Source organism: Adiantum capillus-veneris, chromosome 6 (assembly GCF_014529385.1).
Source record: "Adiantum capillus-veneris isolate H3 chromosome 6, ASM1452938v2, whole genome shotgun sequence".
NCBI lineage: Eukaryota > Viridiplantae > Streptophyta > Polypodiopsida > Polypodiales > Pteridaceae > Adiantum > Adiantum capillus-veneris.
Window position 1 is genome coordinate 3,025,057 of NC_140936.1, and position 21,472 is coordinate 3,046,528.

General features: G+C 41.6%; 1 protein-coding gene across 5 annotated transcripts in view; it reads left to right on the forward strand.

Moving 5' to 3' along the window:
* Positions 1-2,028: 2,028 nt before the first annotated feature.
* LOC147455071 (uncharacterized) overlaps positions 2,029-21,472 on the forward strand; it is a 77,360-nt gene continuing 57,916 nt past the window's right edge. For all 5 annotated transcript variants that reach the window (XM_086513912.1, XM_086513915.1, XM_086513913.1 and 2 more), the window contains exons 1-5: positions 2,029-2,549; positions 3,484-3,735; positions 3,818-3,874; positions 3,962-4,027; positions 4,154-4,233. In XM_086513912.1, coding sequence (XP_086370038.1) covers positions 2,133-2,549; positions 3,484-3,735; positions 3,818-3,874; positions 3,962-4,027; positions 4,154-4,233 — 872 coding nt within the window. In that variant the 5' untranslated portion in view covers positions 2,029-2,132. The remainder of the gene's footprint in view (positions 2,550-3,483; positions 3,736-3,817; positions 3,875-3,961; positions 4,028-4,153; positions 4,234-21,472) is intronic.

Here is a 21,472-nt window from a genome sequence, read left to right on the forward strand (position 1 = left end):
GAGGCTATAGATCACCCAAATTGGAGTTCGGATGAAGAAGTTATGATCAAAAGAGCGAACTGCTGTCTACTAGGTTAAATACGGCTGCATTGGAAAGAGAGAGAGAGAGAGAGAGAGAGAGAGAGAGAGAGAGAGAGAGAGAGAGAGAGAGAGAGAGAGAGAAGAAGAAGAAGAGAGTTTTAACGTCGTAGGAAACTATCCCAAGAGACCTTAAAGATCTACCCGACGAGGAGTTGAATTCAAGACCTGTTATTCAAGAGGGAAATGGCATAACCAATCTACCATACTTGGGTGATAGAAAGGTTATACCATTTTCCTTGTTTTGTTGGCACACACACCCACACACACCTGAGAAGAAGAGAGTTTTAACGTCGTAGGAAACTATCCCAAGAGACCTTAAGATCTAGCGAGGAGTTGAACTCAAGACCTGTTATTCAAGAGGGAAATGGCATAACCAATCTACCACACTTGGGTAGGTGTGTGATGCACCTGTATAGAACAAAAAAATATAAAAGATGACTTTGAATTAAGAAAGATGTTATGCATGCATGGGATGAAGCAATAGGAGTCAAACCGCATATGGAATCTCAATTCAAGGAATTGAACCATAAGGGGGAAGGGTACGATATAAGCCACATTAGTGCAATGATGTCCATCAAAGGCAAGTTCATCTCAAACAACACCATGTATAGAAGTGTTGGCTTTTTTCTACTCGTCTAATCACGAGTTCAAGAAATATGCTATTTTCTTACTCACATAAACGCACATGTGTACTCATGGCTATTGCAAGCTATTGATAGAATAACAATTAGCCGCCCCCCCCCCCCCCCCCCCCCCCCCCCCCCCCCAAACACACACACACACACACACACACACACAAAAGTGCCCCTCTCCTCCTTCGTCTCTCTCTCTCTCTCTCTCTCTCTCTCTCTCTCTCCAAATAGGACAAAAAATGTGCAGATGAGGATGGATTCTAGTAGTAGTATCTAGTTCTTGTGTACCCAGACATGGTATTAGATTCACCATTTTGTAACAGATTGGTCTCATAGGTCATGTTGGCCTTTTGAAGACGTTAATATAACATTTCATTTCATTTCATTTCTCCCCCTCTCCCCAAATAGGAAAAAAAAATATTCTTCATCTTCTAACAACGCAACATTCTTAGGAACAAGAAATCTTAATACATATCAGAATCGCAAACATTTAACAATATGTATTCTGCCATATTAAAACAAAAAAGCAAGATCTTAGACTATCTTGCCGATAACCAAACTTACAACAGCTTGTAATAAAAAACAAATTACAAATCATAGATAAACTACTAATAACTACGTACATAAATTCACTTAATTACATATAGATTAAAAAAAAATAAAAAATAGCTGAGACAGATGGCTACGATTTATAGTACTATGTAGTATCAATACAGAAAAAGAACGTTTTTTAGTACTACTTAAAACAATATAGAACAAAAAAATGATCCTTCTTTGCTCTAAGAGACATTTTATTCTTGGATTTTTTAAAATTGTCTTCGGTTAATTTGCAAACACAATTTACTTCTTCGAAATACATATTAATATTACGAACTTACAATATTGAAGACAACAATATATCATTTAAGAAAAAACAAACTATAGTTCAAGACAATAAAAATTTGTTTCTTTTTAAAATTGTAATGGTCTAGGACTACTTGTGCCTTGTTGTCAGCTATGGAATGCTTGGAATGGGGGCAAATCTTGGCCATCGGTAATTAAAAAGATCTCTGAATGACAAGAGTATGGACCTTGGGTATCAAGGATGTGGAGGCGGGGTGGTAGGGGTGGCTGCCCTAATAGCCGTTGTAATTACGATCCCTCGATGTTGTCATGGCTTAACATGAGCATGACAAAACCTTGTAGTTTTTTGGGCTGCTCAATATAATCCACTAACAATTGTGAGTTTTGCTAAAAAAATAAAAATAAAATAAATTGTAATGGTCTGCCTTTTTCACTGCTGCTCTAATCTAAAAGGCAGGCCTCGTGACTTTATCACTTGTTTGTGTTGGGTTTCTACCTGCAAGAAACAAGTGCCTGCCATACACACTCCTGTCCAACGTGTCAGCATGTGAGCTCTGTAGGAAGAGCGGAAGTGCGATGGAAGCTTGCACTGCCGCGACCACCTCTCTCCCAGATTCCAGTCTCCAGAGAGGGTCAAGCTTCCCGCTGGCTGCTCCAGCAGGTACACGTCTGCACTGTGCTTACGTAAGCAAGGAAAGAACCAGGGCATGGAAGGCTGTCAGAGCAATTATCAGCAATAGTAGTTCAGCAGGAAGCTCTGATAAGAGAAGCGAACAGGAGAGCAATGGGTTAGAGGATGTAGCCATGTTGTTCGATAGCTGTGAGCAGCTCAAGGTCATCGTAGACTCATCTGCCAGCTCCGGAGTTGGTACCGACATGAGAAATCGAGTTGATCACTTGCTCAAACGTGTCCGCATGCTCAAGCAGAGTGCTGAACGAGCTGCTCGTGGTCCGGGTGGCCGACTACCGTCACAGCTCATTGCTTCATTGAAAGTGAGCACCTTATCCTAAATTCCAAAACATGCAGAATGAGCAGTTATCTGTGCATTGGCAACCACTCTAGTGGTATATACTCCTGTAGATGGTACAACATGGATTCTTCCAGAGGAATGCTTCAATTAAGAGTTTCTGTTTGTCCTAAATGAAGGGAAGGTGGGCACTAACAGGACTATTCATCAGAGCGATTTTCATTGTGCTGTATACTCAAGAACTATAGCTCTGATAATGTAAAAGTTACAATACCGTGATCTTCTCATTTACCGAGTCCAAGTTCACTAGGTAAGGTGTTCGAGTGGTTGAGCCAAGGCTGTTGGCTCAAATTATCTTAAAGTCTCAACTAGTGTCTTGCAGTTGCCTCTAGGTGCACCACATCTTTGGGCTAGTCCACCTGGTGTTGCATGGAGGTCCCCTTTGATTAATACAAGTCTACTAATGTTTCAAAACCAACTATGAAGAAAATGAGTACTTGATGTAATTACTTATCTATTAGATGCATATATGTCACACTGCCGCCTGCAAGCTGAAAATGAGCTCACAGGTTTTTTTTTTTCACTACAAACAATGTCTGTATTGGGCTATGTGATCCTACGTCGGTATTACCAGTGGCCCAAAAGAATGGTACAGAGGCATGTGCACCTGAAGTAGGTTTTTCTAGATGATCATTGACCTGTTGTAAGAGAGGCGGATGCCAACTACTCAGACGGAGCACTTAGAGTCTATTTGCTCAAATGTGGTGTAGGAATGTGATGCCATGCAACATGCCCATGTAGAGGTGCAGCATTTTGGCCTCCAAGAGGCCCAGTGCAGTTTTTGCTCCTTCACATCATGGGTTGCTTGGCATCTACTTTCACTCAACAATCTTCAAGTCTATCTTGATCACAGTTTTCCTGGATAAAGGTTCTTTCAAACATGTGATTTTTGTCTCCAGGCCCTTCAAAGAGAACATGGTTCTCTAGAAAACATTCTTCGGCTTGCAACAGAAGCAGGACCTGTTCTAATTGAGGAGGAGGGAAACAATCTAGAAAATTCTGGCCTAGCCGTGGTAGCACAGAAGGCTGACTTGTCTAGGAGCTATGTAGCTGACACTGTAGATGTGGAACTTGCACGAGGACAAGACAATGGAACCCCTGTAGAAGTTTTAAGTGGACCAAAGTATGTCATGTCAACTCCATTCAGAGAGGTAATTGCAGTTTATCTTCCTTGAAAGGTTTATGTAAGGGTGGTTCTATGTTGATTCTGTAAGAGTTTTTCTGCTTTCCTAGGGCTCATTTCAACTCTCTGCAGTTCGAGCAGAAATAGAACGTAGGGTTATGGAGCAGGTTAGTCAACGAGCTTCCACATGAATGGCCTCATATTAGAGAGGCACGCTTGTCACTGTTGCTTTTACACGTCCCCTGTTGTTACAGCTTTCAAAGAAGCAGGGCCGCTTTTATTCCAAGGAAGAGTTAACAAAACGACGTGAGGAGTTTCAGGTTTTCCGCTTTGGCCTTCCTCATTTTTAAGTTTGCTTGTTCATTTTGTATCTTATTTAGTCATCGAGCAGCGGCACTGTATTCACTTGTAAACTTACACTGTAAGCTAATTTTGTGATGGACAAGAAAGTTCCTAGTGTAAATCAAAGATGCCTGGGAGGAGACAAGAATGATTTGGACAACGCCGTACGGATGGGCAAAGCTTCGTAAGTGATGCAACAGCTTTATCTCAGTTTGCAGTCTTTGATATATTTTTACTCTACAGAATTTGGTGCCTTATTGCTACTTGTAAGGGTCACAGACACCTTTTCCCCTTTTGGCTGATGTAGAAGTTTGTCTTTCTAAGTTGTTTGCATGTTGTACACACTTGGCTCCATCTTGAAAAGTAAATAGAGGGCAGTAAGTTTTGCTGGAACCTGGATCAAATTTACGTTGTAGGGGCCTAAAATGGATGTGGTTTCTGAAAGTATGTGCACCGAAAACTCTTGACTAGTCAATATTCTAAAAAAGATATTCTTTGCTCCTTTTCGAGGAAGGGGACCTTAGGTTTGTCAGAATGGCCAAATTGGTGGGTCCTTTGTTTGCATTTGCATTTTGTTTAAGAGCATGAAAGTCATCCTGTAGCCTACCGAGATTTTTGAAGGGAGAAAGCGAGTCTTCAGGTCCTCTTAAACTCATCCACTTGTAGTTGACCGGAGTATCATGATCAAGGTCCGTATAAGACTAACATGCTCAATGTGTTTCTTATCCGACTGAACTTATCCTGGATTCATCTTGGTATATAGAATGGAATCACTAGATAAATGCATAGATACAAGTAAAACTTTTCTATTATCACTCTTAGGCATTTGAAAAGGAAGCAGTAAAATAGTGCAACCAAGACTACATCAGAGAAGCATCCATGCTAATCATGTTTACTAAGCTAAATCTTCTCGGGTTGAGATGTAGCTGATGCAGTAGAGGCTTGGTAGAGGCCTCTATGATGGTAGCAAGTTTCTCGTAATCAGGTTTAATAGGTCCCGTTCACAACATGAAGATGACTAAGAGTTCATGCAATAGACCTTTCTCTAGCAGCTACCTTATTAGCCTCGGTAACCAAAAGCAGCTTGCTTGACTGCCAAGCGGTTTGCCTTCTCTCAGCTACTGTGATTCACCAAGCGTCTTATCTCCTTTTTGGCTTTAGCAGTCAACAGTTGTTCCTTTTTTTTTTTTTGGCTTTGGCTGCCAATCAGGCTTGCTCAATGCCCATTGTCTTTCCTCCTTGTTGACTTCACAGTGAGTTATAGCTTCATCAATGCAAGGGGACAATCCTCGCAGGTCCCCTTACTTCTCTGTCTCACCAATGAGCTTTTTTTGCCTTAACATATATTATCTTGTCATTGGGATTCTTTAGTTAGATCACGATCTCTTATCATTATTGTCATCATCTCATCAATGGGATTCATAGAGGGCAGATAAAAATGGTGGTGGAAGAGGTGAGAAGGTTAAACACTGCTCAGATGGAACAGAGTGAACTATCACAATCTACATGACTGGGTTACTTTAACACTACAAAAACAATTGAATGACTAAACATAAAAAGAGAGTAAAGAGAGATGGAGAAGATTTTGGAGCGGGATGCCTTCGTAGACAAGTTGGTGGCCCTCGACCACCATTGTCGGCGCCCCTAGTTGGGTATTTGTTTATTGATTGAGAGTGTGTACAATAGATACCAGGAATTTCCAAGTGTTCTTCAAATTGCAATCTTCATACACTCCAGTGTGTGTGCGCGCGCTTCCTGCGTGTTGTGTGTCTCTTTAGTGCCTTTATTCACCAAAAGCAACACTTTTAGGAACATGGGACTCTCCAAAAGTATGCGTTAAACTCAAAAGGTGAAGGCATACAAATTATCAAAAAATATTGCTGATATCAAATATATTGTGATATCGAAATTTGAGAGAGAATTACAAAAAATCAAATTTAGAGAGGAAATCAACACCCTCTTAGGTGAGGAGAGAAGAAAGTCAATGCATACTTGGGAAGATGCTAGCTATGACTTAGAGTTTGGTAGTGACCACCTTTCCAGAGAGAGGAATTCTTTGATGGACAGATGTAAGCAATCATCAATTGTGATTCCGATCTAGAGCAAAAATCCTAATCCTAAAATGCGTCGCATAAGCAGGGTCTAGAGATAAGTTCTTTGGCAACTTTCAAGCGAGCTTGGACACTCGTCGTTCTTGTTTTGAGGAGTTATCCATGTTGCTATAGATTACAACCATGCAAGGGGTTCCTCAATGTGAAAGAGGTGGAAACTAATTTGAGTCTACTACTACTTGTATTACTTTGATGCCTTAGGTCAACAATGTGAGCCGGTAGAGCTAGAAGATAAGTGATATATATATATATATATTACCCCAACATCTACCGATCTTATACTCATGTGTCGATGTGATTTTATATGTGTATTACTTTTATTCCTTGTTTTAAATAAACTTTTTTATAAGTAATGGGTCTCTTTGTAATTTTGGTTGTATTGTGTAGAGCTTCTTTTCGTCTTGATTTTGGTTTGTTTGAGTGTTATGTCTTTTATTTTTTAATTTGTCTTGATTTATCTATTTGTTGTTTTTTGCTTTTGATTGTGTGTGTGTGTCTCTTTGGTTGTTGTTGTGAGAAAGTTATAAATCTAACTTTGTAGATTGCATGTTTTTAATAAATAATGTTTTTCTCTTAAAATTTTTAAAAAATAAAAATAACATCTTAATTTGGGTCTCTTGGATCAAGGGTTTCTTGTGTGGTTTCATGAAATATCTCTTGTGAGAGGAGAGGTTGAGTAGTGATTCTAGCAAGGGATCACGGGCACTTGATTGCACGCTATTGTCGATGATCTTTTGAGTGTAGCAAGCAGCCTTATTTAAGGACCTCACTGCTTGGTAGCAGCCCTGCTATACAAATGAGGGGTGTGGCTAGCACCAATCTAGCCTTAGGATCTTTAGCCTTGAGGCGGGCGTTGATCTGAAACATTGACCTTACTACAAAAATGAAAAACACTTTTACTTCTTCTTCAGCTTCAACCAGCAATGTTGATGACTCTCAGGTACATCTTTTCGACCCTTCTTTCTTTTCAGTAGCTAGAAGTAGTCATAATCTGTATCAAGAAAGATTTAAGTTTTTAGCTAAGTCTAATTTGAAGAATTTGCATGTTTTTGGTGATGGTTCTATTCGTTGGGCTTCTTTTAAGTATGTCTCAGTTAGTACTCATTACACAAGTTCTTCCATATAAGCCCTCAATCGTTTGAGGCGTTTAAGGAAAAAACATCTTGTGGTAGATCGTCCTCTAAGTCCGGTTCACACCTCTCAAGTTATTTATGTTATTTATAATATTCATGATAGTTCTATGATGTATGTTGGCCAAACCTTTCGAACAACTTTTGTCTGTTTTTAGGAACATGTAAGAGAAGCGAGAAAAGTTCAAAGTAAGAGCACCGTACGTGAAAGTGTGAAACCCTTTTATGCGGCAATAGCAAAACATGGCTTTGAGTCTTTCCGTTGTTTTCCCATTGAGCACATAGAGGGTAATTTTAGAAACTCTAATGAGTTCTATAAATCAGCGTGGCCTCGAGAGTTGTTTTGGATGAGAACTTTGCATACTTTTTTCCCTAAAGGTTTCAACTTGGAAGGAAAGTCTTCTTTACGTAAAAATAAGACAATTTACCATAAGAAACCTATGCTTTGGCGAAGGCATCCCAAACCCGAGTTAGTTCTCCCTTCAAGTCAGTTTAAAAGAACTTGGATTCCTAAAGATTCTCGTTCAGATCCGCCTTCTATCCCTGAAATCAATCCAGTTGTCTTGCACAACACTATTTCTAGTAGAGTACAAGGTCTCCCTAGGGCTTCAATCTCTAGAATTGAGAGTAATGACCCTTCTAACCATAGAATTTTTGCTTATAGAGATTTCAAACGGAGATTGATTTACCTATCTAGAGCCATGGAATTGGGTTCTTTTTCTTATGAATTATTTGAAAGGTATAATATAAGGATCCTATTTAATCTCTTGTATACCCTTGAGAACTACTCTTATGAAGATTTGGAGCTAAGAGAGTCTCATAGTACTCAACTTCGAGTACTATTAGGCAAATTTCTAAAGTCCAAATGGCCTAGTCTGAAAAATCCCTTGGTTGGAAAGAAAGATTTGTTGATAACTATCTTTACCTCCCCTGACTTAGACAAGATTGGATTAAGCTCTATTTTGAAACCTCAAGAAGCTTTAGATGCTCTCCCTCCTTGTGTGAGAAAGGTATGGAACCATCCTGTCGTAGCTTTCAAATATGTGAAAACTTTAGGACAAAAAGATTTCAACTATAGTGACATAGGACGCAATCTTAAAAAGCAAGAAAAGCTAGCAATCTCAAGTATTGATTGCCCTTGTAGTAAAACTGTCTTTTCTTCTTAGGTAAATGGAGCTTTGGGTCATGTAGTTACTGCCGATTGTTGTATCCTTCCTTTGGATTCCTTGAAAGACCTTTTCTCAAGAGGTATTAAATATAGGCTCCCTTCCTCAAACGACTCTTGCCTTCTCAAAGCCATAGAAAAAGGAATTTCTAGTTTTTTAGTAAAGTTTGAGGAGTCTTTATGAGTTCAAGGTATTTTTACCCATTGGAAGTCTGTAGCTCTCAAGAAAGCTTCTTTGAAATTAGCATCCTGCTCTCGGAATGTTTCTTTAGGAAGGAATAGCTTATCTTCTTCTGATCGTGATGCTCTTAGGAAATTTCATCGTGATTTTGTAATCTCTTATGTAGATAAGTGCTCTAATAACTTTGTTGTTACGTGCAAAAAGTTCTATTTAGAATGCTTGTTAGGTGAAGTAAACTCTCATACTTACAATAATTGTGATCTTTCAATGAAAGAGGTTATCTTGAAACATCAAGACTTTTGTTAGTCTTTTGGTTTCAAGTGTCAGCTTAAATTATCTTTTTTATATACCGTTTGGAAGTTCCACAAGAACCCTATAAAGCCTAGATTTATAGCTGCTTCTTGTAACACCTCTTTCACCGAGGTTTCCAAATGGCTTAGTTATTGTTTCAAAGCCATTTTACCTAGCGTAAATGAATTGTGAAAAAATATGCTAAAGGAAGCAGACGTACCCACCGATTCAAGTTGGATTTAAATGATTCAGTAGGTGTGATTCCTGTTTTAAAGTTTTTGAACTCTTCAAGAAGCTTTAAGGAGAAATCTTCTCCTTTATGTCTCAAAACTTTTGACTTTACAACGCTATACACGAAGCTAAATTTGAGGACCTTAAATTTAGAGTCAAGTCTCTTATTTCAAAAGTTTTTGTATACAAGCTTGACAAGGATAGGTACAAGGCATTGCTAGTAGAAAAGTCAACCTTGAACTTTGACTTCTTATGGCTGAAAATAAGAATGTAGATATAGACAAAGGAAGAAAGAGATTCACCAGGATTGTAGATGACAATGACATCATATCTTGGTTAGGTTTTCTTTTGGACAATTTAATATAACCATCGGCGACTCTCTTTTCAAGCAAACAATTGGTATCCCTATGGGTACCAATTGTGCTGTTTTTCTTGCTAATTTCTATCTTTTTACTTATGAGTTTGATTTTATGGAGCGTCTTGTCCTTGCTAACACTTGCCCAATATTTTTGCACAAGTTATGCAATGTAAGACGCTTTGTAGATGATCTTTTTGTCCCCGACGTTCCTTCTTTTCAAGATTTTATGTACTTGAATTCGAGTTCTGTAGGCAGAGGAATTTATCCCAAGGAGTTTTGTGAACTTAACTGTATCACAAATAGTGATTGTTGTGTCTTTTTAGACCTTAAGATTTTTCAGACTCCCTTGGGATTAGAAGTAGATATCTATGATAAGCGCCTTGAACTAGAATATGCCAATCTAAAAATCATCCGTATGCCTCACATTTCTTCGAACATTTCTCTTTTAGCTAAGTATGGTGTCATTTGCTCTCAACTATTTAGATTTTCTCGTCTTTGTTCTAGTAAATCTACTTTTGTTGTTCAATCTTGCTATCTTATTTCTTTACTAGTTGAAAAAGGATACTCATTCAAAAGAATCATGAAAAACGTTCGTTCATTTTTGCATCGTAGTAAGGTTATTTTTAATGTTTCTTCCTTTGGAATGTTCAAGATAATCAGTAGTAAATTCAATAGAAGTGGGGAGCTAAAAAGCCCACTTTTTGTTTGACTTAATAACACCTTATGTTGTTGTTTTGATCTTTAGCGCTTCTAGTATTTTTACTATAGCTTGACAAATGCTAGCCTTTATCATAGCTGAGTATGCCCATCACCTCCGGAGGGTGATAGAAACTCAGCTCGTTGGTTTTGTAGAGTACGTTCAAAGCATGAATGACCTTTATATAAACCTGCACCTACTCTTGGGCACTGACGATGTGAGTAGGAATGTCATAGTTGTTGTCCAAGCTATGCATGATAAAGGTGATACTCTTATTCTTCCTGTTTGGACAAGCAGTGAAGTTGAGATCACATATTGTCAAGTTTGGTTCTTTGCTCTTCGTAGGTTTGTACTAGTATTCATTTTTCGATTTCGTATTTAGCTTACCTGAGGACTTAAGAATGTGTTCCGTTAGAAATTGTTGTGTGAAGTTTGATTTCTAGGATTAAGTTTTTAAGATGTCTTATCTTTTTTTGCTTAAAGTTGAGTACTTGTTTTAAGCCAAGTAAGTTGCGTCAACTTATTTTACACATGCCTTTTCTAAAAACATTTTTAAGTTAATAATGTTTTGTTTTATTTAGTTTTGTTTCGTAGCAAACTAAGTGATTTAGTTAGTTTGTTTGCTTGTTTTTGTTTTTCTTTTCTTTCCTTGTGTCCCTTGCGTTTATAGTTTTAGAGTGCTTTATTCCCTCTTATAATTCGTGAGTTCAGACTATTCTGAACTTATGAAGGTATATATATATATATATATATATATATATATATATATATATATATATATATATATGTATGTATGTATGTATGTATGTATGTATGTATGAGAATGAATGAGAGAGAGAGAGAGAGAGAGAGAGAGAGAGAGAGAGAGAGGGAGAGCTTTATTAACGTCTACTAGAGGCCGAACTCGACCTATGAGACAAAATCGATGTACAACTGTCAATGACCTCTGGGTGACCAAAAAAAGTACAAAATATAACATGAAATAAAATAAAATAGGACTAAACTAGTAGGATAGGAGTGATGAGTGGAGTGGGGTGGGAGATGGAGCACTAACACTAAGGGTATGTGAAATATATGCGTAGGGGTGTACAAGAATGCAATGCAAACTAGCTAGCTCCATCCAGTCCCATAATGAGGATGTAATATGTGATACATAGGCGATGGCGAAGTAAAAATCCCCTGTAACATGATTTCCGGATGTAGATGTAAATGAGCGATCTGCTCCTGGATACGGCGCTGATGACGAGCCCGAATCTCTGTAATCTCCCTCTCATGTAGTAGAGGTGTTTGGTAACCAGATGCTCTCGGTCTCCGTCTGGCTCGGAGGTCCTCAGCTCGCTGAAGGGTAACCCCCTCCTGTGTCGGCATATGCACTGTAGTAGGTATCTGAAAGAAGTCAGTGAGCTGGAGCTGCCGTCTCGCCCTCCCTGTAATAGGATCCTGTAGTAGCATCTCCCTATGATGCTGTATCTCCGTCAAGAACTGGCCAAATCGGCGCTGGTCTGTAGACTCCATGATCTGGCGTAGCGTGGGGTGTCCACTGAACAAGGAAGTGTATCTGTCTCTGATGTCACTGTATGCTCTTCACCTGCATACGTAATGCTCCTCGCTCTCAACCTCCTCTTGACATAGTCTGCAGATCCTCTCTGCTCTAATGACCCGTGCCGCTCTGCCTGCCTCAATCTCAAGCTGGTGTGGTGTTACTTTGAGCTGGCCAATCGCCACTTAAGCACTGTGGGGCATGCATACATCCATATATCTGGGCCTCTGGATAAACCCATCCTCGGAGATGCTCAAAAAGGAGTCTCTGTAGTATAGCATCTTCGTGGGCAGGGGCTGGTGTGGTGTGATCCAGGTCCGTGTCGTGTATCGCTGTAACAGGTCCTGTCTCATAACTCTGTTCCTCTCACTATGTGTAAGGTGCAGCGGAATGAATGTTGTATTTTCTCAAGATTAGTGATCTTTATTGCTCAAGGTTCCTTTTAATTCTTAGGGAAGGAGAGAGCCTTCCGTCTTTATGGATAGTGCTATGATCACGAACAAAGTGAGTGGATATTGTGCATGCAAGTGAATGAGACTGAGAGAAGGAGAGAGAAGAGATAGACACCAGAGAGTTTGTAAAACCCTCCTCCGAAGGCCCCACTCGTCGGCGAGAGTGGTCTACTTTGATTGCACAAAGGTGTACAATGCGAATGCAATGGACTGATGCAACTTGGACTATGCCGATGACGACGACGATGACTTGATGGCTGAAATCTGGGATCTTCTAATTGCTGAAATTCGGGACTGTTTCGGTGGCTGAAAATGACTGTTTTGGCTGCGTTTTCTTGGCTAAAGTTGGGGGGACTTCTGCAACCGATCTGGGGCTGATCTGCTCTATGTCGTAGGCTGAAAACGCTGTGCATTCTGACGCGGTTGGGCTGCAAATGCACTAATGCTGGCTGCCTCTGATCCTTGCCAAAACGCTGGCCTGCTGGGAACAAAAACACCAAAACGCTGATGTCAAAACGTTGAGGGACTGCTGGCTATGGCTGCGATTTATGGGCTGCAAACTTGTTGCCAAAAATGCCACCATAAGCTGAGGTCCATGTTGTTAAAAACGCTACAAAATGCTGCAGGCTGATGTGCTAACGATCTTCAAAACACTAATGATGGGGCTGAATTGTCCGAGTCCAAAATGCTATGGCTGAAGTGACTTGTTGGCGATGTCTACTGGATGAGGAAATGCCAGGCACTGGGTGGGAGATGGCGATGGATCTGCTGTGAAGGGGAACCGCCAAGTCTGCTAGAGGCAAGGCGATGGTGCTGAGGGGGGGTACTACTGAGAAGTTGCCTGTTGAGCGGGAAGCTCCTGCTGCCTCTTCTGCCAGAAAGTGCTAACTTGGGTTTGCTTATATATTAACTTAGCAAAATTTCCCTACCTACTTTTGTTGGAAAGTCACTTAAAAATAGTAAGTGAAAATACCAATAAATAGGAAAATAGGCTAAATGCAGTGGAAAATTCCCCTAACTGATGCTAATGGATTCTGATGGGAATTCCGATGATCATGCTGTGTGCAACCGGAGGATATGCATCTATGCTAAGTGACTGGGCATGCACGGTCTACGAATAGACTCACAAAAGTGCCAGATCACTGCTAACCTAAACTGACTGGACTGACTGAACCCTGTTGTGGTGTAGCTTGTCCACGGACACGTAGGGTTGGGATGTGTCACGTGACATTCCCTCCTTTTCACAGTGAGGTACTGGTACCGAACTGTATGGCGTCGAGGGAGATCGCCAACAGCATCCGGAATCCTGGAAGGGACTCTTTGGCGGCCCACTTTGATGCGTGGGTCGTGCGGTACTTGAACTTCATAAGGGTCTGCAACGCTTGCTTCTTTGGGCCGCGCCGAAAGCGACACAAAGTCTTCTGTGGCTCCTTCCTTGCTTCAACTTCGTCTAGAGTACTGCTTCTTTCGTCTTCAAGAATCTCCATTCTCGAAAATTCCTGAAACAATCTCCAACACAAAACCATGAACATACCCATTCCATGTAAAGTGAAGGAAAAAAATCTTGTCTTCTCTAAAGACTGTGTATGCAATGTAGATGAACATAGAGACGGAGTGACAACCCGTTCATCAAACACATGCAAACAATGCGATCGAATCTTTTCTGTTTGATCAAAATCAATCAATTGTGGCAAATCACAATGGAAATGCCCATGCTTGGTGCTCATACAATCATGTGCTCTTTGGGAAACTGTGTCATGCCAAGGAAGAGACATGGAATGCGACTTCCTTACATACAAACTTTTCAGCTTTTCACGAAAAATCCGCATACATTCGTGCTCATCCATGAGAGAAACGTGCTCAACATACAATATGTCATGCCTAGTAAAAGGGATCACATAACGATGTTGACTAAAATACAGGAAACCTTCATGAATGAAACACTCGAACAATGCGTGCGTATCAATCATGCGAACACATAATACTTCCTATGAGGGTTCTTTGGACCAAGGCTTGAGAGCAAAGATCGATTCGTCCTGAATGATCGAATCGTCCTGTGGGGGTTCTTTGGACCTCGACTCGAAAGCCAAGATCAGATCTTCGTGACTGCTCGAATCTACGAGGTTAGCTTCGCTAGAAAAAGCATCCACTAACACATCATCGTGGTGAACAATCACATCTTCTTTAGGCAAGTCATCATGCTTGTCTTTGTCATCCAAATCATCATGCTTATCTTTGTCATCCAAATCATCATGCTTGTCATTCAAATCATCATGCTTATCATCATGCAAGTCATTGTCAATCAAATCATCATGATGCTTCACACAATCATGCAAATCCTGTGTGTCATGCTTGGGAGAAGAAGAGACTGAGAGAGTCTCCTTTTCCCGATCTTGTTGCATCTGTGCCTGCATTCGAGAAAAGAGTCGCAACATCTCTTGCCTTATTGCTTTGTTCTCGCGATCAAACTTGGCTTGCATTTCTTTGTTCTCTTGATCAAATTCTGCTTCTCTTGCTTTGGCTTCCAAGCGTGCTTGCTCGTTCTCACGCGCTATGGCTGCCATTCTTTCTTGGTACTTATGCTCAATGGCTGCCATGTCTTCTTCGTAGGCTTTTCTTTCTGCTTCTCTTTCTTGGTCCAACTCATCCATAGGAGTTAGTGCAATCTTTGTCGTAGATGGGGAAGGGTCGGAAAAGCCTCTTGGTGGGGAAAATTCTTCTTCACCTCTCTCATGCTCATCACCTCCAAGCGAAGTATCCATTCCGCTTCGAGTGATGACCATTCTGAAGTCGTGGGTTCTTGTGGGTTCTTGTGTTCTTAAGTCCACGAGGAACTTGGGTTCTTGCGGGTCTTGTTTTCTTAAGTTCACGAGGAACTTGGGTTCTTGGGGGTCTTGATGTTCTTGAGGTCCTTGACTCGTGAGAATCTTGGGTTTCTTGAGGTTTTCTTTCGCTTGCAAATCGCGTTGGAGAAGGATCTTCTCTTCACCCGAGTTCTACCCTTTTCTGCGGACGCGCACCCCTTGGCGGCCTTGCACTCACACCAAGGTTGCTTTTTCCCACCTCACGTCGATTGGCCGGCCGCTAAGTGCACGGTCCGCTCTCAATGAGTGAAAAGAGACACAAGGGGAGGCTGCACAAGCCCTTCTTTCTTGGGATTCCTGTCACTCTTCAACAAAACACGATTAGGAATCGCCACGCCCAAGTAAACTTGGGTTCGTGTGACGCAACAAGCAAAAAAATTCTTGTGGTTTCTTGTGGTTCTTTCCTTGAGTAATGCAGAACACTTCCAAAGCTTTGATACCAATGTAAGGTGCAGCGGAATGAATGTTGTATTTTTTCAAGATTAGTGATCTTTATTGCTCAAGGTTCCTTTTAGTTCTTAGGGAAGGAGAGAGCCTTCCGTCTTTATGGATAGTGCTATGATCACGAACAATGTGAGTGGATATTGTGCGTGCAAGTGAATGAGACTGAGAGAAGGAGAGAGAAGAGATACGACACCCGAGAGTTTGTAAAACCCTCCTTCGAAGGCCCCACTCTCGTCGGCGAGAGTGGTCTACTTTGATTGCACAAAGGTGTACAATGCGAATGCAATGGACTAACACAACTTGGACTATGCCGATGACGACGACGGTGATGATGACTGAAATCTGGGATCTTCTAATTGCTGAAATTCGGGACTGTTTCGGTGGCTGAAAATGATTGTTTTGGCTGCGTTTTCTTGGCTAAAGTTGGGGGGACTTCTGCAACCGATCTGGGGCTGATCTGCTCTATGTCGTAGGCTGAAAACGCTGTGCATTCTGACGCGGTTGGGCTGCAAATGCACTAACGCTGGCTGCCTCTGATCCTTGCCAAAACGCTGGCCTGCTGGGAACAAAAACACCAATAGGCTGATGTCAAAACGCTGAGGGACTGCTGGCTATGGCTGCGATTTATGGGCTGCAAACTTGTTGCCAAAAACGCCACCATAGGCTGAGGTCCATGCTGTTAAAAACGCTACAAAATGCTGCAGGCTGATGTGCTAACGATCTTCAAAACGCTAATGATGGGGCTGAATTGTCCGAGTCCAAAACGCTATGGCTGAAGTGACTTGTTGGCGATGTCTACTGGATGAGGAAACGCCAGGCACTGGGTGGGGGATGGTGATGGATCTGCTGTGAAGGGGAACCACCAAGTCTGCTAGAGGCAAGGCGATGGTGCTGAGGGGGGGTACTGCTGAGAAGTTGCCCGTTGAGCGGGAAGCTCCTGCTACCTCTTCTGCCAGAAAGTGCTAACTTGGGTTTGCTTATATATTAACTTAGCAAAATTGCCCGACCTACTTTTGTTGGAAAGTCACTTAAAAATAATAAGTGAAAATACCAATAAATAGGAAAATAGGCTAAATGCACTGGAAAATTCCCCTAACTGATGCTAATGGATTCTGATGGGAATTCCGATGATCATGCTGTGCGCAACCGGAGGATATGCATCTATGCTAAGTGACTGGGCATGCACGGTCTACGAATAGACTCACAAAAGTGCCAGATCACTGCTAATCTAAACTGACTGGACTGACTGAACCTTGCTGTGGTGTAGCTTGTCCACGGACACGTAGGGTTGGGATGTGTCACGTGACACTATGTGAGAGTTGTATATGTGGGGCATCTGGATCGTACTGAAGAGGTGGTAAGCGGTTTATGTCCCACCCACATCGAGTCAATAACTGTATCATCTGTGCATACCATGATCTTGTGTCACCATCCTCCGCTAGCTATCTAGATGCCTCAAAAGCTCTGCGAGATAGTCTATCAGGGTCCATATCTCGTACTCGGTGAATAAAGCAGACCACTTGGAAGAGAGCCCCTACTAGCATGGGCGGGGCAGCAAACTCTGCTCTGATAATGTCATGTGGTATTGAAGGTTTACTGCGAATCACCCGTGAGAACATCAAGATCTGTGGTCTCTCAATCTGTGTCCAAAAAGAAGTAGAGAGCCCCGGTGCCCAAATTGCCGCTGCATACATCAATGCTGGTGTGACCAAAGTATCAAAAAGCCACCCCTTTGTGCGGAGTTCTTGAAAGTGTGCCTGATGACACTGTCGCTCAAGCATGGTCAGAGCAACATATCCTCATTTCAATCTATCCCTCGCTGCTCTTATCATAGAGAAGCGTCACGCTGTGCTAGCAAATGTGATACCCAAGTATACATATGAATCCACCACCTCAATCTGGCCTCCTGTAAGGGTGAAGATCGCCTGTCGTCTAATGTGTCCAGATGTGTGAAATATCATAACCTTGGTTTTCCAAAGGTTCACTGACAGCCCTCTGTGTAGAGTAGAGCCTGTACGTGTAACTGGACTCCCGCTTGTGACTCAGACACTAGAATGATGTCATCAACATATAGCATAACATGGACAAGTGTACCTAAGATGTCAACTCCTCCTCCTCTGTGTATGATGAAGTCAGCTACCTCGTCGATGTAGAGCCCAAAGAGAGTGGGAGATAGTGGGCATCCTTGCTTCACACCAATAGTGCTAGCAAGGGTCTCAGATAGACCTCCTGGACAGCGTACTTGACCCAGCTCACAAATGAATGATAGAGATTAGATGAATGACAAAGATGGATGAATGATAGAGAGAATTCAGCTCACAAATGAATGATAGAGATTAGATGAATGATAGAGATGGATAGCTGACAACTCATAGTATCACTTGCATGATACATACTAGACACGGCAAAAACATAACAATTTGATGGATAAGAGGCATACCTAAACGAGTGAAAGGGAATTGGGTTATGGCGGAAACGAGAGTGAGCCGTTCATGATGAGGTTAGTTTGTTAAGGACGAGATATTAAGAAGAGAGAATAACATTGATAGATACAACAAATCATGAAGTAGATTAATAACAAACTAGATGCAAATGATGAGTACAAAGTAGGCTTAAATGATGGGGTTATACTTCCATGTGCTTGGATACAAAGTGTGTACCTTAGGCTTCTTTTATAGAGTAGGTAGAGAGCATCTAATGGCACAAGTGATGATGTCAGAGATGTAGGCTTCCAAAGCAGAGGTGGTTTCCACTAGTTGGTGGTGCGAATGTGTCACACATCCCAACAAGCCTCCCCGTGTGTGTCATAGTAGCACCCAAAAGCAAAGTATCCTCCCCTTCAGAATTTAACATCAGGGTGTAGGAACAAACGCCTTTCCCTAGAGAATTTAACAGTATGGTATAAGCCAAAATACCTCTCCCTTAAAAAATGGTAGGCAACTAGGTGGTAGGTTAAATACAAATGGTGCCTCCTCCGATGTTGAGGTCAAAGACAAATGCCTACTGCAAATCTTCAAAGTGTTTTGTTGTTGTCAATGTTAACTGCAAAGTGTTGGTGTTGTTGATGCTTCTTCTTCCCTTAAAGTATTTGACCTACCACTTAGTTGTCGATGGTGGCATGGCATACAACTCAAAATTTGTGCAAGTGAGGACGGTCTTGCCCGTGATAGGTCAGTGTCTGATCCTTCTACAAATATTGTCGTTTTTGTGAAGCCAGATGTGATCATGCTTTGTATAGAATGCAAATGTGAATGCAAGTTTGTGAAAATGTGTGGTGTTGATGCTAGTAGGGTTTTCAAAATTTTGGGACTGAGTGTTACATACATTGCTTTGGTGCTTAAAACCCCCGATGGCAGCGTGGAACTATAGCCTTAAGAGGCTTTTTTTGAGTTCAAGGACAAAAGTTGTGGGAAGGGGGGTCCCTATGTGGCGGAGCCGAAAATGTTTTCAAATGGAGCTTACTGCCCAGCTTGGTGTTCGCCGATCGGACGGAGAGTCAAAAGTAGCGGCGGTGATTGTGGTTAGTTGGTGGCTAGTGGCCGATTGTTGGCTGGCTGGGCATGGAACGGCGGAAACAATTGCTTGGCTGGTTGGTTCGGTCTCAGATCCGGATGCCACGTGTTATAGGAAGCAGTGGATAAAGCGCTAAGTCTAGGCAGCCACCTTCAATGTGTGAGTGCCCTTTGCTTGCCTTTTCCTTACCGTTTTGGGGGGTTCCCATAGAGGTAAGGTCTACACTAGTGGCCTTGGAGACTTTAAAGAGCAACTTGGAGCTTCTTTCCACCAAAAAAATATCGTGGGCATTGAATGCCTTTAAGCGCGCGCGCACAGACACACACACACACACACAATTTTCTTGAGTTGCTGTTCTGTAGAGAGCAAAAATGCACTAATCTTGCAAATTTTAGTTGGCCAATTAGTTGCTCGTACGGGATCCGATTAGAGCAAACAAATAGGCAATGGGTAGCTTTTGGGGAGGGCTTCCTCCACACAGAAATGATGCAATGATTTGAGCCTTAGGTAGAGAGTAATTAGGTGAGCAAGAGTCGTGCAAAATCAACACTAATAGCAATCTAAAATGCTAAGTGCAATCTTTTCCTCACCTAATTACCAAAGGGTAGTGGAGCAATCTCATGCCCAAGTGGTGATCAAAGTGTAGGATTATTATTAACCTACAATACTAATGTGGTGGGGATTAGATGTGATTGATTAAGCTAATAATGAAAAATAGAATGGATTAGTAGGTCTAGTTGTAAACCATCGGCTGTGATACCACATGAAAGGGAATTGGGTGATGGCGGAAACGAGAGTAAGCCGTTCATGATGAGGTTATCGTGTTAATGACCAGAGATTGGAGAGAGAATGACACTAATAGAAATAGCAAATCATGAAGTAGATTTGATAACAAACTAGATGCAATTGATGAGTATAAAGTGGGCTCAAATGATGGGGTTATGCTTGGATATACTTGGATACAAAGTGTGTAGCTTAGGCTTCTTTTATAGAGTAAGGAGGAAGCATCTAGTGGAACATTCGCACACCAACTAGTGGAATCTTTGACATCATCGCTTATGCTACTAGATGCTCTCTCTCTACTCTATAAAAGAAGCCTAAGCTACATCGTGTATCCGAGCATTCGCCCCATCATTTTAGTCCACTTTGTACTCACCATTTGCATCTAATTTGTTATCAATCTACCTCATGAGTTGCCACCTCTACTAGCGTTAATCTCTCTCTCTCTCTCTCTCTCTCTCTCTCTCTCTCTCTCTCTCTCTCTCTAATCTCTTGTAATTAACTTACTAACTACATCATGAACGGTTCATTGTTGTTTCTGCCATAACCGAATTCCCTTTCATATGGTATCAAAGCCGATGGTTCACACCTAAATCTATTAATCTCTTCATTTGATCATTGCCAATAGCTTAATCGATTGCATTAGCATCCTCTAATAAAACTCCTAATCACAAGCTCTTAATCAAGCTTGGGCAAGTCATTGGAAAGACCAATTGGCCACCACCCTTCTTGGTTAATGAGATTGCAATTATTTAGGATTCATTTCTCTCTCATTAATTAGAACAATTTCCTTGCATCTAGTGTGCATTTTGGTGTTGATTCTTTGCATATTTTGCAACTCCAATTGACTTTGCTCCAAGCCATAAATCATTGCATCATTTGTGTGTGAAACAAGTGCTCATCAGGAGCTTTCACTTGCCTCCATCCATGCCATTTTTGGCTCAAGTATTGGGAGTTAATTGCTCAATTAGTCAATGAAGAAATCTCATAGTTTTTAGCTCGCAATTCCTTGCGAGAGTCTGGAGTGTAGACCCTAAATTTGGGGGTGTATGCACACACCAAGAATTGGTGTGTATGGGAATTTGCTTGTCAACCGTATGAAGATCCTCCTACTAATAGGAGTTGACCAAAGGGTGGCCACACACAAGGGAACTACCCAATTTGGGCGCTCGAACAATTGATGGGTCTCAAAGACAGCGCTCAAGCAAATTGGATAAACGTTTTTTGGGTCCGAACGGCCAGCCTTGACTGGTCGTCACCCTACACCAGCTGTGCCAGCAATTCCTTGAGTTCCTACTCGTGACCAACTGCAACCGGCGTTGTTCTCTGTCCGATTGATAGACTTCGCCCAAGCGATAAGCTACATTTGAAAGCCATTTCGGGTCTGCCCCAAAGGGGCCCCCTTTTCCGCAGCCCTGCAATCTCAAGGAGCCCTTAACACCACTGATGCCCCAAGAAGCTATATCAAGGAGGACTTCTAACTTCTACTGGCCACTTGATGGCCCCAAGCCCTTTGAGGCCAAGATCCTCGCGGCTACTTGAGCTCAAAAATTCTCCTCGACTCTATCTTAGAGGAGCTTCCCGCAGCATTAGAGCAGAGACTCATCGAGATCATTTCTCCAAGCTTAAGTGCTCTACTTGATATGCATATGTTTTTTAATCTCAA